At 53.6% G+C, this 17,813-nt stretch overlaps 1 protein-coding gene across 2 annotated transcripts in view; it reads right to left on the reverse strand.

The window, feature by feature from the left end:
- LOC116955187 (glutamate receptor ionotropic, NMDA 2C-like) overlaps nt 1-17,813 on the reverse strand; it is an 83,467-nt gene that overhangs the window by 36,775 nt on the left and 28,879 nt on the right. For both annotated transcript variants that reach the window (XM_076052864.1, XM_076052862.1), the window contains exon 4: nt 9,658-9,863. In XM_076052864.1, the coding sequence (XP_075908979.1) occupies nt 9,658-9,863 (206 nt within the window). The remainder of the gene's footprint in view (nt 1-9,657; nt 9,864-17,813) is intronic.

Raw genomic sequence — 17,813 nt, forward strand, 5'->3', positions numbered from 1 at the left:
GCTTTTGGTGAGTTTAACACGTGGTAGGAGGAAGCTTTCGGTGAGTTTAACACGTGGTAGGAGGAGGCTTTCGGTGAGTTTAACACGTGGTAGGAGGAGGCTTTCGGCGAGTTTAACACGTGGTAGGAGGAGGCTTTCGGTGAGTTTAACACGTGGTAGGAGGAGGCTTTCGGTGAGTTTAACACGTGGTAGGAGGAGGCTTTCGGTGAGTTTAACACGTGGTATGAGGAGGATTTCGGTGAGTTTAACACGTGGTAGGAGGAGGCTTTCGGTGAGTTTAACACGTGGTAGGAGGAGGCTTTGGCGACCAATATCATCCATAATATAGGGGTTTTTTGGGGGATGTTAGATCGCGTAAATGTATTAATGTGTCGTTAAAACCCGCCACCACCCGACCCAGCCAACTAGTTAGGGTTGCCACGTAAACAGAACGTGACCAATTCGTCACTGGTACAGCACACCGGTGTTTACGTGACAACCCTTACTAATTGGCTGTTTCTGGTGGTGGTGGGTTTAACGGCGCATTTGTTCATATATTTATTTATTTATTTACGCGATCTAACCCCCCCCCCCCAAAAAAAACCCTCTATTATGGGGTATTGGTGGTTCATTTGCGACGATTGTTTTGTGTGTGACGTACGGGTCGCACTATGTTTCCGAGTCACCGTCGTTATTATCGACGAGCCTTTTGCCCGTCCAAGCACGGGCGTATTGCAAAGTAAATCTGAAACTTTGCAAAGCGTAAAGCACAGGGCGCGACGTGATGTGTTCATTGCATGCGTGCGCGTGCAGTTTGTAAGGGCGCGGTGACACGGAGCTATGTCATTGAAAGGTTATAATCGCCTTGTTCATCACGACGTCCTTTTTACTTCGATGTCTCAACAGCAGCGTCACGGAGATCACGTGACGTGATGAGGGTTCTGCCTTTGTAGTGAGGGTTGTGAGTTGATGCCGAGCGGGGGGGGGGGGGGTGGCGGGAGGAGGCGCCTCGCCCCGCCCATGTGGAGTGACGTCACCCGATAATTATTATTAATGGGGGGGGGGGGTGTCCATTTGGAGGACGTGACCTTATAATGATTATTAATGAGGGGGGTTGTTCGATGTGGATTGACGTCACCCGCTCATGATTATTAATGAGGGGTGGGGGGGGGTGGGTGGGGGGTGTCCATTTGGAGGACGTCACCTGCTCATGATTATTAATGAGGGGGGTTGTTCGATGTGGAGTGACGTCACCCGCTCATGATTATTAATGAGGAGGGCTGGTCGATGTGGAGTGACGTCACGACCGTTACGGACAGACGTTGCCTGGTGATGGTAGTCGGTTTTCTGCGCCGTTACTGACGTGGAAAGCGGCAGACGCATTCGGCTCGCACGCCTCCCGTTCGCTAATTTGCACCGCGTAACTTCCCTTGTGTATTTCCCATTCTTCGGATGAGCACAGTTGGCTACAGTGCAGTGCGAAAGAAGTTCAACATGCATCCATTTTGGAGAATATATACGAAACGCATATGTGTGTACTCGAAAGTGTTTTTGACCGGTCCTATTTCCCATGTTCTATTTTGCCAGGTAAGGCCCCACTTGAGCTGTACAGCTCTCTTCCAAACGCGAGCTGGCCACGAGTGATAGCGTGACGAAGTGGCTTCATCATCACGTGGTAACGTACAAGGAGCCAAAGAACTCTCAAAGCATGTCTCTAAATGTGGAGGGGGAAAAAGGCCGCAGGACCCGGAGAAAAATCCACGCGACCACCAGGAGAGAGAGATAGACATGCAAACTCCGAATATACAGCAGCAGGCAGGGTCGGGATTGAACCCACGACCTCCTGTATACCAGGCGAGGGAGTGAACATCTCCTAGCCACCGTTATGATGATGATGATGAGAGAGAGACACGCAAACTCCGAATATACAGCAGCAGTCAGGGTCGGGATTGAACCCACGACCTCCTGCATACCAGGCGAGGAAGTCAACATCTCCTAGCCACCGTTATGATGATGATGGTGAGAGAGAGAGACACGCAAACTTCAAATATACAGCAGCAGTCAGGGTCGGGATTGAACCCACGACCTCCTGTATACCAGGCGAGGAAGTCAACATCTCCTAGCCACCGTGATGATGATGATGAGAGAGAGAGAGAGACTCGCAAACTCCAAATATACAGCAACAGTCAGGGTCGGGATTGAACCCACGACCTTCTGCATACCAGGCGAGGGAGTGAACATCTCCTAGCCACCGTGATGATGATAATGATGAGAGAGAGAGTCACGCAAACTCCGAATATACAGCAGCAGTCAGGGTCGGTATTGAACCCACGACCTCCTGTATACAAGGCGAGGTAGTCAACATCTCCTAGCCGCCTCAACACAAATGCCGCCATACGCCTTGCGTTCGATCTCCAACGCTTGTAACGAATGACGCGTGCTGGTAGATTGCCCCACGACCAATCCAGTCCCCCCCCCACCCCCGCTGCCCCCACCCCTACCGGAAACTATGACGTCGTGACTTTGAAGTCATTGTGTCGTCAGTTCCTCCGAAACACGTCGCTTTTCCTCTTCAAAGCACGAATTTAATGAGTCATGAGCTGGGGATTCATGGGCGGAGTTTTGTGGGGCTGGGGGAAGAATGGGGCCAGTGGGGGGGGGGGGGGGGGGGTGGTGGCAACGCCCCTCCCAAACTTGACACCTTCATCAAATCATGCTCAGTCATTTACAATAATGATTTAATTATTTTTTTTTATAAAAAAAGATTACTAATTAAATGCACCCGCGATTCCTAATGCGAGGGACAAAGCGAACTCCGCATACGGCTGACACGGATATGAAATATCACGGGGGGGGGGGGGGTGGGAAAGCGGTTATCCATCCAGCTGCGGCTCAACAAACGTAGCCGCGCGTTCTTCATTTGTCGTTTAAATTAACACAATTCCATCGGCGCGCAGCCCCCTCTCTCACTCTCTCACTCTCTCACTCTCACTCTCTCTCCGTTTTTTTGTTGCGCCGCCCAACTCCGTTTCGAGCAGCGCTGTGAACAAGACGCGTTCACGCCGCATCAATTCCATGCCCGCGGGCTAATTGCCCCGCGCGCGTAACAAACAAAGCCTCGAAGCCCGGCACCCCGCGGCTCTCAGCCCGAACTTAACAACGAGCGCTCGAGTCGACGATTGGTTCGCGTGCACGCGCGTGCGCGCGTGCGTGCGTGCACTCACGCGCGCGTGCGTGCGTAGTTGTAGCAGTTCGCGCTACGCTGCGCTACGAACCTGCTCCCCACCACCCTCTCACCGGGTTCGATTCCCGCTCACGACCAACGCCGGCGACGATTATCTGCACTGGTTCCTGGGCCTCTCCCCTAGATCGACTCAGCCCTCAAATTAGTGCCTCGGTGCGATGTGTAAGCGTCGTCAATAGGAAGACAAAGGCGGCCGGGGCCGTGGTGTTGGTTGGCCACCCCGTCGTGCGCCGTGCCGGCCTTCATAGAGTGCTACTCGCTGACAAGCACTTGCCCCTACAGTCTGTTACAGGCTACACGGGGGGGATCTTTGTCTTTGTCTTTTGCCTGCGCGGGGGAGAGACGGGCGCATTGATTTAGCGGGGCTCCTGCGTTACGAAGCCCTGGCGACCTGAGTTTTCGTTCCCACGCTCACGAGCAATAGCAGTGACGAATATCGCAAGCCTGTGCGCCGGTGGGCCCTCCGCTAGGTAGGCTCGGCCAAGAATGAGTAACGCGGGTGAGGAGTGTTAACATATCCAGTGCTTCGGAGGCAAGAAGCGGCCGCCCCACTCCTCCACCTCGCGTGACGTTCCGGCCTTCGGAGGTGTTCACTCAGAGCGCGTGGGTTTTTTTTTAATACACGCAGACAAAAGATCGCCCGTAGTTGGCCAGGAGGAAGGGTGTGGGGTTGGACAGCACCACTGCCCCGGCCATTTGCGTCTCCCGCAGTGCTGATTTTTTTGCTGATTTTTTTTTTTTACACGCTGTCCTCTGGACAGTCCAGTCCCTTCACCTGATGAAGGCCACTTGTGTTGTGGCTGAAACGTCGTGATTTTTTGTTATTTTATTTTTTACCTACGTGACTTTACCGAATAGAACCAAAGAGTATGCTTTTTTTTATTAACTCACTCTGCCTGTCGTTGTTGTATCCTCGAATCTTGTAACTCAATTGTAACCCACTTCCCAATGTGGTATCGACTGGAAACGTGGTATACTTACGTCATACTGATGACAATACTATATTCTAGCATAAAAAAATAGAAATATATTTAAAATATTGTTTTTTTTAATATCTTATGCTTCGGCTTGGGTCTTATTGTCCACGCTCAACTCACGTTGGCTGTAAATCGCCCCGGTGCCTTAACGTTGTGGCAAGCTTCAGTGCCACTCCCTGGAGTCTTGGAGTTCTGCCATTATTAGTGGGGTACATTTCATGAAAGCGTGTTTTAAAAAAAAACATTTTTAAATATTACTTATTTTTTTCACCTGATGAAGGCCACTTGTGTTGTGGCCGAAACGTCGTGAATTTTTTTTATTTTTTGTTGTTTTTTTTTTACGTGACTTTACCGAATAGAACCAAAGAGTATTACTTATTTTTTTATGCGCCATAACCAGTTAGTAATTTAAGTCTTGAGTCGACATAGTGGAGGACCCACCTGGACCGGTTCTGACATTCGCCAATTTAATTGGTCGTGAGCGGGAATCGAACTCGGGGAACGGTGGGTTCGTGACGCAGCAGCGCGTTAACCCGCTACACTGCCTCTCCCCACACACAAAACAAAGACGAAGATCCCCCCGTAGAGCCTTAACAGAATGTTGGGACAAGTGCTGTTTTCGAGCACCTATGAAGGCCCGAACGGCACTCGAGGGGGTGGGTGGCCAGCACCACACCCGACCGCGTCTGTCTCCCCAGTGGCGATGTTTACACACTGCACCAGGTACTCATTTGAGGGCTGAGTCGACCTAGGGGAGGCCCAGAACCGGTTCAGATAATCATCAACGGTGGTGGCCGTGAGCGGGAATTGAACTTCGGTCGCCGGGTTCGTAGCGCAGCGCAGCGCTAACCACTACACTACCGCTCCCCAAACCAAACCACAAACTCACACGCGTGCACACAAAAACAAAGAACCCCCCGTATAGCCTTAACAGACTGTTGGGGCAAGTGCTGCTAGCGTGCACCTATGAAGGCCTGCACGGTACACGAAGGGGGTGGGTGGCCAGCACCACGCCCGGCCGTCTTTGTCTCCCTCGTGGCCAGGTTCTACACATCGCACAAGGATACTCATTTGAGGCCGAGTCGACCTAGGGGAGGCCCAGGAGCGGTTCAAACAATCGTCACTTGCTGTTGGCCGTGAGCGCGAATCGAACTCGGGGTCGCCGGTTTCGCAGCGCTGCACCACCGCTCCCCAACCCAAACCACAAACGCACGCGCGTGCTTAATAACCGAGGCTCGGGCAACGAATTCGGCATTCGGTGACGAAACAGCAGCAGCAGCAACAACAACAACAACAATCCCGGCCTCTTGTTATAAGGTTACCTGTCAGCGGCAACGGCATCACGGCGCAACTCGCTCACCAAACACACGGCAAGTGAACTGGGGGTGGGTGGGGGGGGGGGGGGGGGGGGTGGGGGGTGGGGGGCCTCTTCCCATCGGGAGGAGCACTTCACGTGTCGTCGTCTTGCCTTTGCGAGGTTCGACAAGACGCTTGCGATGCGTCGTCGGCGGCGGCGGCGATGCGCTCGCTTAGAGGGGGGAGGGCCGTGGCGGCTGATGGGGACGCGTTACAGGCGCGCAAGTCGAGAATAGCTCGGCAGGGCGCTTTGCCTGCCAGGATGGGTGGCGCTCGAGCTGCTTCAGGCAACTCGAGCGCGGAATTCGTGCATTGAGATTATAGTCACGCCTGTCAACCCCTTGTCAGTGCCACTACCTTAGGGGCCGTCCGTAAATGACGTCACGCGATTTTGGACGATTTTTGACCCCCTCCGCTCCGCTCCTCCTCGTCACGCGGCGTCACTAAAAGTCAGACCCCCCCTAAAATATGACGTCACAAAGCAGCTCTGCCCCCCCCCCCCCCCAAAAAAAAAATAAAACATGCTTCAAATTTTCTTTGGTTCTTTCGGTAAAGTCACGTAGAATGAGAATAAAATAATAAATTGATAAAATAAAATAACACAATAATATAATATTATTGTGTTATTTTCTTTTTATTTTATCAATTTATTATTTTATTCTCATTCTACGTGACTTTACCGAGAGAACCAAAGAAGATGAATCCTTGCAGTCACGAAAGCTTTAAATCGAAATGCTTCAAATCGCTTTAAACTATTGTCATTGTAGCGCGTATTTAATGTGGCGCTGCACTCTGATGTTGTAAGAGAAAACATTTATCGAAAAGTCTATTTAATTCAGTAGAACGTGTTGTCTGTATTTATTTAAAGTTGCGCATTTTGATGTGACGTCACATTTCTCAACCCCCATCCCCCCTCGTCACAAATCGCCACAAATGTCTGATCCCCCCCCCCCCCCCCCCCAGGTGCGTGACGTCATTTATGGACGGCCCCCTTATTACAGAAACATTCAGACCTCATTCGTCACCCCGTTGCCCTTACAAATCTCAACGTTCATCCCGCAAAGTCCCATCACAAACAAATCGACAATTTTGTGTTACTCAATTTCCATGTACAGGAATACGGCTAAACCGTATGGGTTGCCAGGTCTGTATTTTACTGTGTAGGAACCTCCTGGTTACTACACCACCAGCCCACAGGGGATTATTGTTGTGTCCGTCCGTCCGTCGTGCATCCAAACATGGAAGGGGTGGGGCTGGGTGGGGAGGGAAGGGTGGGGAGGGGCTGGGTGGAGAGGGGAGGGTGGGGAGGAGCTGGGTGGGGAGGGAGGGGAGGGGCTGGGTGGGGAGGGTGGGGCTGAGTGGGGGGTGGGAGGGGTGGGGCTGCTCACCCCGTGGTGCCCTTATAAAACTCAACGTTTAACCTACTCACCCCGGCTTGTGCCCGCCCTCACAGTCGGGCATATTGTGCGGAATACACCACGTGGTGGTGCCGCTGTTGATCCTGGCCATTGACCGAGCAACCCAACGTTCATACTACCAGCTCCCTCCGCAGGAATGTGTCAGTGGTATAAATGTCCACGCGATAAGCCACTTTGTTGAGCTATCATCTATGGCCAGGTCGCTTGTGAACATTAAGTGAATACTTCAGTGGGCCTCGCTTGGTAGGATGGGGACGGTTTTGTTTACTTTCATTCTACTTTGCACCTACTATCGTGTTTGTGGTTGTAGCGTTCTTCCCCCTGTGCACCTCGCTGGACATCTGTGATAGAAAAAAAAATAACAACCTCCAAGCTCATCGAATTCCTCTCGTTTGTGCATTGGGTGCAATTGTGGGTGCAACGGCCATGTCAGACATTAGTGCGATCCAATCGGCGTGCCCGTTGGTTCGCTCCAGCTCAAGACACGCGTGAGCAGCGCGGGTGGAGGTGGAACGCTAGGCATGACCTGACCTGAGAGTATCCGAAGACTCATGCGAGATTGTGCTGAGGTCAAGAGCCACTCGGGTCAAGGGCGGAGGTGAACAGCGTTTTTTTGTTGTTGTTATATATTGAATCACCACTACCCTGCAGTATCAATAACTTAGCCCCCCCTGCCGCCCGCCCCCCACGGCCCTTCCTGGCTCCTCCCCCCCCCCCTTAACCTGTATATAATCTCGGGTATCATAGAGCTCTCTTCACTTGATACAGCAATTTTGCTGTGACGGTTTCCACCTGAAGACGCAAGCTTGCGTTGCCTCCGAAACGTCGTGATTTAATTGAGTTGTTTTAATTTTATTTGATTGATTTTTTTTTACCTACGTGACTTTAACCGAAAAAACACACAAAGATTACTCTGATTCTGATAGAATATAATAATAAAAACGTTGACATTATTATTATGATGATGATTATTATTTTACGCGGGGAGGAACGGAACGAGATCCCGCGTCGCTCGCGGATTCGTCGCGGAATTCGTTTCCATTCCCCAGCGGTACGCCGATTGGATCCCTCCATTGTGTGACCGCACATCGCTCCCCGTTGCTTCGGGTGTCGCGTCACGCTGCTGGTCAGCGTGACCCTCGGTAGCTCAACTGAGAAGGAGCGTGGGGGGAGGTGGTGGGGGAGGTGATGGGGGTGGTGGTGTGGTGGTGGGGGGTGGCTCCTTTCAACCGAATTCCGCACGGGGGAGGGGGAGGGGGGCGATCGAAGATCTGGACGCGAGACAGCGCGCTAAATTAATTAGGGCCGAAAGAGAGTGAGAGAGAGAGAGACACTCTCTCGTTAAACGTTCCTATGCATGCGCACACAAATCGTACGCGCGCACACCACTTAATTCTTTAATGAGTTGTATTGTATTCAACCATTCCCCTCCCCCCTACACCCCCTCGCCCCCCCCCATTACAGATTATTTATTCTCCCGTACTTGCTCTGCCCTCCTCGCTTCGACTGTCTGCATCGCCACAATTGCGCGGTCGCCCCACGCTAATTCATTTTGTGTCGCCGTTCCGAATCTCCACTCCTCCGAAACGATCGCCGGCGGCACAACGGGGGGGGGGGGGGGGGGGGGGGCTTGGGTGGTGGGTTCCGAGGGGAGGGGGGTGCGGAGGAGGAGGGGGGGGTGTGGGACTTGGGTGGGGTTGGGGGCTCCAGGGAGGGCTCCAAGGTGAGCTCTGGGGGGAGGTTGAGCTCCCGGGGGGGAGGGGCTCCGAGGGGGATGAGTGGGCGTGGCTTCGAAGGGGGGGTGGCTTCGAGAGTGGGGGTGCTCCAAGGGGGGGGGGGGCTCCGAGGGAAGGACTCTGAGGAGGGGGGGCTCGAAGGGGGGGGGGGCTTCTCAGTGCTGGGCAATGGGAGAGGAGGTCGCGTAGCTCAGGGGTCAGAGTCGCTTGCTCAGCTTAGACCGCTGGGAGCCTGGGTTCCAATCCGTGTCTCAGTCACTGCTGCTGCTGCTGCCTATAGTTGAAGCCGCCCTCACAAGTGGAGTGAGTTGACTGGGTACACGTGGTGGTGGTGGTGGTGGTGATGTGTGGTGGTGGTGAATGCGTTAGCGTGTGCGTAGCGTGTGAGCGCACGTGGTGGTGGTGGTGCGTGGTGGTGTTGGTGCGTGGTGGTGGTGAATTCGTTAGCGTGTGGGCGCACGTGGTGGTGTTAGTGTTGGTGCATGGTGGTGGTGGTGTTTGTGCGTGGTGGTGAATGCGTTAGTGTGTGGACGCACGTGGTTGTGGTGGTGTTGGTGCATGGTGGTGGCGGTGGTGGTGAATGCGTTAGTGTGTGGACGCACGTGGTGGTGGTGGTGGTGGTAGTGGTGAATGCGTTAGCGTGTGGACGCACGTGGTGGTGTTTGTGCGTGGTGGTGGTGGTGCTGGTGGTGGTGGTGCTGGTGGTGGTGGTGGCGGTGGTGTTGAATGCGTTAGTGTGTGGACGCACGTGGTGGTGGTGGCGGTGGTGGTGGTGGTGTTGATGCGTGGTGGTGGTGGTGCTGGTGGTGGCGGTGGTGTTGAATGCGTTAGTGTGTGGACGCACGTGGTGGTGGTGGCGGTGGTGGTGGCGGTGGCGGTGGTGGTGGTGGTGAATGCGTTAGCGTGTGGACGCGCGTATCGACGGCGGGGCGCGCGTCGCAACCCACCCGATGTTGCGCGTCTGCTGGCGGCAGGGAACGGTGTTGCGCAGGCAGTTGCCCATGACGGCGTCGATGTCTTCCACGATGACGAAGGGCTCCTCTTCGAGGGTCGCCACGCTCAGGTGGCGATCGTCGGCGCCCGACGGAGGCTTTCCGAACCGCGGCCAGATCGGGTACTTGAGCGCCAGCATCTCGTTCTCCCACTTGCCGACCTTCCGGGTGGGGTTGTGGTGGGGTGGGAGAGAGGGGGTGGTGGAGGCTTTTGCCCGTCGTTCACGCGAGAACGCGCGGGTGATTACGTCGATGGCAGTGTACCGTGGGGGTGGGGGGGGGGCATTTGGGAATGCACGGGGACACGTGGGGAAAATTTGGGAATTCGTGGGTATACATGGGAATGTATATATGGGTATATATGGGTATATATGGGAATGCATGGTTATACATGGGAATATATATGGGTATATATGGGAATGCATGGTTATACATGGGTATATATATATGGGTATATATGGGAATGCATGGTTATACATGGGTATATATATGGGTATATATGGGAATGCATGGTTATACATGGGTATATATATATGGGTATATATGGGAATGCATGGTTATACATGGGTATATATATGGGTATATATGGGAATGCATGGTTATACATGGGTATATATATGGGTATATATGGGAATGCATGGTTATACATGGGTATATATTATATGGGTATATATGGGAATGCATGGTTATACATGGGAATATATATATGGGTATATATGGGAATGCATGGTTATACATGGGAATATATATGGGTATATATGGGAATGCATGGTTATACATGGGAATATATATGGTATATATGGGTATATATGGGAATGCATGGTTATACATGGGTATATATGGGTATATATGGGTATATATGGGAATGCATGGTTATACATGGGTATATATTATATGGGTATATATGGGTATATATGGGAATGCATGGTTATACATGGGAATATATATGGGTATATATGGGTATATATGGGAATGCATGGTTATACATGGGTATAAATATATATGGGTATATATGGGAATGCATGGGAATATTTGGGTGTACGTGAAAATGCATGGGCAAATATGGGAATGAATGGGAATATTTGGGAATGCGTAGGGTATACATGAGTGTGTGTGTGTATATATATGGGAATGCGTGGGACTATATGGGTGTACGTGAAAATACATGGGAATATTTTATGAAAGGATGGGAATATTTGGGAATGCGTTAGTATACATGAGTGTGTGTGTGTATATATGGGAATGCGTGGGACTATATGGGTGTACATGGATATACATCGGGTTATACATCATATGGTGTCTCCGGTTTGAACGCTGCGCGATTGCTCCTAAAGCCGCCGTGCAATTCACTTCTTAGGAGAAGATAAAAAGATTGCCGGCACGTGGCGAGAGAGATAGAGAGAGAGAGAGCGCGAAACGTCGAACACGGTGCCGAACAAACCAAAACGCCCTATCGGCAGCCACTCAACCGCCGGACCGTTGGGAAAACCGCGCCCGTCACGGTGACCCGGAGGCGGCTGGCGTGGTGGGTACACGGCAACAATCGTCTCCCTAATTCCGTCTTTAACGAGGTTGTCGTCTCCTCCCCGCGTCCCCTGTCCGATGTTGCCGACCCCGACCCCCGCTCATTCTCCACCACCACCACCCCCCTCCCAGGGGAGGGAGGGGGGTGGTGGTGGAAGGTAACGACGCTGGCTGCGTTCCCCCCCCCCCCCCGAAGCCAACGCGCTAACTTGCGGCCCTCCCCGAGGAGCCTCCATCTCTGTCGCCGAATGATTCGGCTAAGTGGCGGCGGCGGCGGCGTTGGCGTCATTACAGAGAGAGAGGGAGGGAGTGGGAGAGACACTGAGAGCGCCATTAGATCCGGAATGCGACAAGCTCCTCCGAGCGCCGTCGGCATACGCCAATGGTCCGATTCGCCCCTCCGCCCTTCCTCTCTCGGCCGCCGTTCATCAGAGCCGCGACGCGTGGCCGCTGCCGCCGCTACCGCCGCTCGCTGTGCCCCAAGGCAACCGCTTTGCTCTGTGTGTAGCCGCCGTGGTGGGTTGGAGGTGTTAACTCCGTCGCCTGGTGTGCAGGAGGTCGTAGGTTTCGATCCCGACCCTGACGCCTGCTGCTGCTGTATATTTGGAGTTTTCGTGCCTCTCTCTCTCTCTCCTCGTGGTCACGTGGATTATTGTCCGGGTCATCCGGTTTTTGCCCTCCACATTTAGAATCAACATCGCGCTTTTCGAGTACGGTCTTTGGCTGCTGTGGATTTCCACGTGATTAGCAACTTCGTTGAGCTGTCATTTGTGATAGCCAGGTCGACTTCTGCAAAAAGAGCAAGATAGCTCAGTGGGACCTTTACCTGGTAAAATACAAATAATTCGCGTTAAAAAGTTTATAGTACGTACGTATGTTGAACTTCTATCGCACCGTATGTAGCCAGCCGTGTTGAATAGGAGGAAGGACGACAAACTATGGGTCTCTGTGTGAGTCTATGGGTCTCTGTGTGTGTCTATGGGTCTGTGTGTGTCTATGGGTCTCTGTGTGTGTGTCTATGGGTCTCTGTGTGAGTCTGTGGGTCCCTGTGTGAGACTGTGGGTCCCTGTGTGAGTCTGTGGGTCTCTGTGTGAGTCTGTGGGTCTCTGTGTGAGTCTATGGGTCTCTGTGTGAGTCTATGGGTCTCTGTGTGAGTCAATGGGTCTCTGTGTGAGTCTATAGGTCTCTGTGTGAGTCTCTGGGTCTCTGTCTGTGATTCTATGTACGTATGTTTGTTGAACTTCTTTCGCACCGTACGTAGCCAACTACTCTAATCGGAGGTGCGGGGGAAGGACAACACACTCTGGCCGACACGTCTCGACCATGCCCCCTCCTCCTTCCACCCGCGTCCACCAGCTCTGGATCCACCAGGCCTGGTGTGGTCGGCCGGGTAGCTTTGAGGGGGGGGGGGGGCGTGGGGGGCTGCTTAGGAAACTTAGGAATCTGCTTAGGAATCTTAGGGTCCGCTTAGGGATCTTAGGGTCCGCTTAGGAATCTGCTTAGGAATCTTAGGGTCCGCTTAGGGATCTTAGGGTCCGCTCAGGAATCTGCTTAGGAATCTTAGGAATATTAGGGGCTGCTTAGGAATCTTCGGAAACTTAGGAATCTTAGGAATCTTAGGGTCCGCTTAGGAATCTGCTTAGGAATCTTAGGGTCCGCTTAGGGATCTTAGGGTCCGCTTAGGAATCTGCTTAGGAATCTTAGGAATATTAGGGGCTGCTTAGGAATCTTCGGAAACTTAGGAATCTTAGGAATCTTAGGGTCCGCTTAGGAATCTGCTTAGGAATCTTAGGGTCCGCTTAGGGATCTTAGGGTCCGCTTAGGAATCTGCTTAGGAATCTTAGGAATATTAGGGGCTGCTTAGGAATCTTCGGAAACTTAGGAATCTTAGGAATCTTAGGGTCCGCTTAGGAATCTGCTTAGGAATCTTAGGGTCCGCTTAGGGATCTTAGGGTCCGCTTAGGAATCTGCTTAGGAACCTTAAAAGCTGCTTATGAATCTTAGTTGCTGCTTCGGAAACTAATGAATCCGCTTAGGAGTCCTAGGACTCCTGAGGTCTGCTTAGGAATCTACGGGTAGGAAGGGAGGACAGGCGGGGGGGGTGGGGGGGGGCACCTTCCGATGTCCCCCCCCCCCCCATTACGAGCGGCCGGTCGATGGTCAGAGAGCGGCAACGGAGCGGCGGGCCAGGGAATGGAATGTGGCGGTCCTGAGCGCGCACGTCCAGAGACGAGGGGGGCAGTCGCCCGTCTGGTTGCGCGGAGGAGCGCCTCGGGTGGCTGGTGGCGTCGCGGGATCGCGAGACGAGGAGGAGACGGCGGCGGCTTTTGTGGGGGGTGTGTGTGTGTGGGGGGGGGGGGGGGGGTGAGGCCCCTCCATCCAGGCCACGGCTGATGAACGAGATGATGATGATGAGGAGGAGGAGGAGTAGGAAGAGGAGACGGTGGTGGTGGTCGTGGTTGATTGTGGGAGGGTAGAGACAGGGCCAGCAATTTCAATTCGTGGCATGCGCTCGTGATATTTCTTCCCCGAGATCCCCACGCCGCTTGTCGCATTGGACACTTGGGAGGGCGGTGGCGGTGGCGGCTTCGAAAAACCAAACTGGGTCACAACAGCAACAGCATCCGCATTGCAATGGCAGTGACGGAGACCCCCCCCCCCCAACCCCCCCCCCCCCCCCCGCAACTTAATTTCTCTACCTAAGAACGTCAGTCAAAGTGCGCACATGATCACGGCAACGGTCGATGCTGTTGCCGCCTGCTGCTGCTACTGCAGCTACGGCCACCTCGTGTTCCCGTCTGAACGGCGGTGAGAGACGTGGCTGCGTCCGTGCATTCATCATAATCATTTGCGGGGTGGCGGGTAGGTCCCACATCAAGTATCATCAACAACAGCAACGGCATCCTTCATTCACCACTGAGTGGCGGTGTCGCCACGACGACAACGGAGCCAGGCTGGGTGCGCTTGGCGGCAGCGTGAAAGTGTCGAACGCCCGCTGGCAGAAACGGCAGGTGCCATGGGTTGACTTGACTGACATGATGAGTGAGTGGGTGAGTGAGGGGGTGAGTGAGTGGGTGGATGGATGAGTGAGTGGGTGGGCGAGTGAGTGGGTGGGTGGGTGGGTGAGTGGGTGGATGGATGAGTGAGTGAGTGGGTGGGTGAGTGAGTGAGTAAGTGGGTGGGTGGGTGGGTGAGTGAGTGAGTGGGTGAGTGAGTGAGTGGGTGGATGGATGAGTGAGTGGGTGGGTGGGTGAGTGAGTGGGTGGGTGAGTGAGTGGATGGATGAGTGAGTGACTGGGGGGATGGATGAGTGAGTGGGTGGGTGAGTGAGTGAGTGGGTGGGTGGGTGAGAGAGTGGGTGGATGGATGAGTGAGTGGGTGAGTGAGTGAGTGGGTGGATGGATGGGTGAGTGGCTGGGCGAGTGAGTGACTGGGTGGATGGATGAGTGAGTGAGTGGGTGAGTGAGTGGGTGGGTGGGTGAGTGAGTGAGTGGGTGGATGGATAAGTGAGTGAGTGGGTGAGTGAGTGGGTCTTTTGTTGTGATATGCGGCGTGGTGAGTGGGTGAGTGAGTCGGTGAGTGAGTGGGTGAGTGATTGACTGAGTAACTCGCAGTGTGGTGAGTGGGTGAGTGAGTGGGTGAGTGATGGACTGTGTAACTCACAGTGTGTTGAGTGGGTGAGTGAGTGGGTGAGTGAGTGGGTGAGTGATTGACTGTGTAACTCGCAGTGTGGTGAGTGGGTGAGTGGTTGTGTTGTTGTTCACCCCCAGTGTGGTGGTGGTGGTTGAACACAGAGTGGTGGATGAGACGACACGGTGAGTGTCTGGCTGGACTCGAATGCTCGGCATGGCATGGTGACACCACCGCAAACAACAACAACAACAGCAGCCGCAGCAGCAGCGGTGATAGCAGACTGAAAATGCATTCTCGCCAGCGTTACAGACTGTTCCGACAAACCGTCCTGAGCACGGCTAATTACCATCATCACCATCACCGCCACCATCGTCATCATCATCCTTTGATTATCACGATATCACCGCCATCATTACGAGGCAGTGTGTTGAGTGGGTGAGTGAGTGGGTGAGTGATTGTGTAACTCGCAGTGTGGTGAGTGGGTGAGTGAGTGGGTGAGTGAGTGGGTGAGTGAGTGGGTGAGTGATTGACTGTGTAACTCGCAGTGTGGTGAGTGGGTGAGTGAGTGGGTGAGTGAGTCGGTGAGTAAGTGGGTGAGTGAGTCGGTGAGTGAGTGGGTGAGTGATTGACTGTGTAACTCGCAGTGTGGTGAGTGGGTGAATGAGTGGGTGAGTGGTTGTGTTGTTGTTCACCCCCAGTGTGGCGGTGGTGGTTGAACACAGAGTGGTGGATGAGACGACACGGTGAGTGTCTGGCTAGACTCGAATGCTCGGCATGGAAAAGTGACACCACCGCAAACAACAACAACAACAGCAGCCGCAGCGGTGATAGCAGACTGAAAATGCATTCTCGCCAGCGTTACAGACTGTTCCGACAGACCGTCCTGAGCACGGCTAATTACCATCAGCACCATCACCGCCACCATCGTCATCATCATCCTTTCCTTATCACGATATCACCGCCATCATTACGAGGCAGTGTGTTGAGTGGGTGAGTGAGTGGGTGAGTGATTGTGTAACTCGCAGTGTGGTGAGTGGGTGAGTGAGTGGGTAAGTGAGTGGGTGAGTGAGTGGGTGAGTGAGTGGGTGAGTGATTGACTGTGTAACTCGCAGTATGTTGAGTGGGTGAGTGAGTGGGTGAGTGATTGACTGTGTAACTCGCAGTATGTTGAGTGGGTGAGTGAGTGGGTGAGTGATTGACTGTGTAACTCGCAGTGTGGTGAGTGGGTGAGTGAGTGGGTGAGTGAGTGGGTGAGTGAGTGGGTGAGTGATTGTGTAACTCGCAGTGCGGTGAGTGGGTGAGTGAGTGGGTGAGTGAGTCGGTGATTGAGTGAGTGATTGACTGTGTAACTCGCAGTGTGGTGAGTGCGTGAGTGAGTGGGTGATTGATTGACTGTAACTCGCAGTGTGGTGAGTGGGTGAGTGAGTGGGTGAGTGAGTGGGTGAGTGAGTCGGTGAGTGATTGACTGTGTAACTCGCAGTGTGGTGAGTGGGTGAGTGAGTGGGTGAGTGAGTGGGTGAGTGAGTCGGTGAGTGATTGACTGTGTAACTCGCAGTGCGGTGAGTGGGTGAGTGAGTGGGTGAGTGAGTCGGTGAGTGAGTGGGTGAGTGATTGATTGTGTAACTCGCAGTGTGGTGAGTGGGTGAGTGAGTGGGTGAGTGAGTCGGTGAGTAAGTCGGTGAGTGAGTGGGTGATTGAGTGAGTATTTGACTGTGTAACTCGCAGTGTGGTGAGTGGGTGAGTGGTTGTGTTGTTGTTCACCCCCCAGTGTGGCGGTGGTGGTTGAACACAGAGTGGTGGATGAGACGACACGGTGAGTGTCTGGCTGGACTCGAATGCTCGGCATGGCAAAGTGACACCACCGCAAACAACAACAACAACAGCAGCCGCAGCGGTGATAGCAGACTGAAAATGCATTCTCGACAGCGTTACAGACTGTTCCGACAGACCGTCCCGAGCACGGCTAATTACCATCATCACCATCATCGCCACCATCGTCATCATCATCATCCTATCATTATCACGATATCACCACCATCATTACGAGGCTAAGCATTCACAGTGGGGAGCCGGGAGCTGGGTGTGCGGCATGGCTGAGGCTTTGTCAGGTGGGGTGGAGGGGTGGAGGGGGGCTGTTCTGCCCGATACCAGCCACACCCCCTTGCCACCCCCCCTCGCAATCCCTCCCCCTCGCCAGCCCCCCCTCTATCCCCTCGCCAGCCCCCCCCCCCTCGCCAGCCCCCCCACACTCGCCAGCATCCCCGCCCCTAATCACCCCCCACCCTGCCAGGCCACCTCCTCGCCAGCCCCCCCTCCCCCCCTCACAAGCGCCCCGCCCCCCTCGCCAGCCCCCCTACACTGGCCAGACCCCCCCCCCCCCTCGCCAGCTCCACCACCTCACCAGCCCCCGCCCCTCCCTCGTCAGCCCGCCCCCCTCCATAACCCCCCCCTCACTCCCAGCTACGCCCCCCAGCCACTTCTCCCTCCACGACTGCGATGGGCACAGCGAGACGTCGATCCCTTTGATCACGAGACCCGCTAATCGTTCGCATTGCCCACGGGGGAGATGCGTTTATCTCTCTCTCTCTTTGGCTCACCTCTCTCTATTCCCTCCACACCGCGTGGAGATGTGTGGATCAGCGCGTGTAGTATATTACATTATGCTGTGTAACACATTTTTTTATTTTTGTTGTTGCTGGGTAGTAAGTGTTATTTCCTAATTGCGTACGTCTCAAACGTACAGACACTGGCTATCATTCCCCACAAACTTTGCTTCTGTGACCAGGACATTGGAATTTTTAAAATTCACCTCTTTTCCAGAACATTCCGGATAGATTCAGTGCTGAGTAAACTTGGAGTAACTTCTATAACATTCCATAACTTTTCACTAATATAAATAGTAGTAAAAATACAGGGGCCTTAAGCCCACCAGTTCATATTCTTAGCTCTTTCGG

This window comes from Petromyzon marinus, chromosome 58 (assembly GCF_048934315.1).
Source record: "Petromyzon marinus isolate PM22_M1 ecotype Great Lakes invasive population chromosome 58, UKy_Petmar_22M1.pri1.0, whole genome shotgun sequence".
In the NCBI taxonomy this organism is placed as follows: domain Eukaryota; kingdom Metazoa; phylum Chordata; class Hyperoartia; order Petromyzontiformes; family Petromyzontidae; genus Petromyzon; species Petromyzon marinus.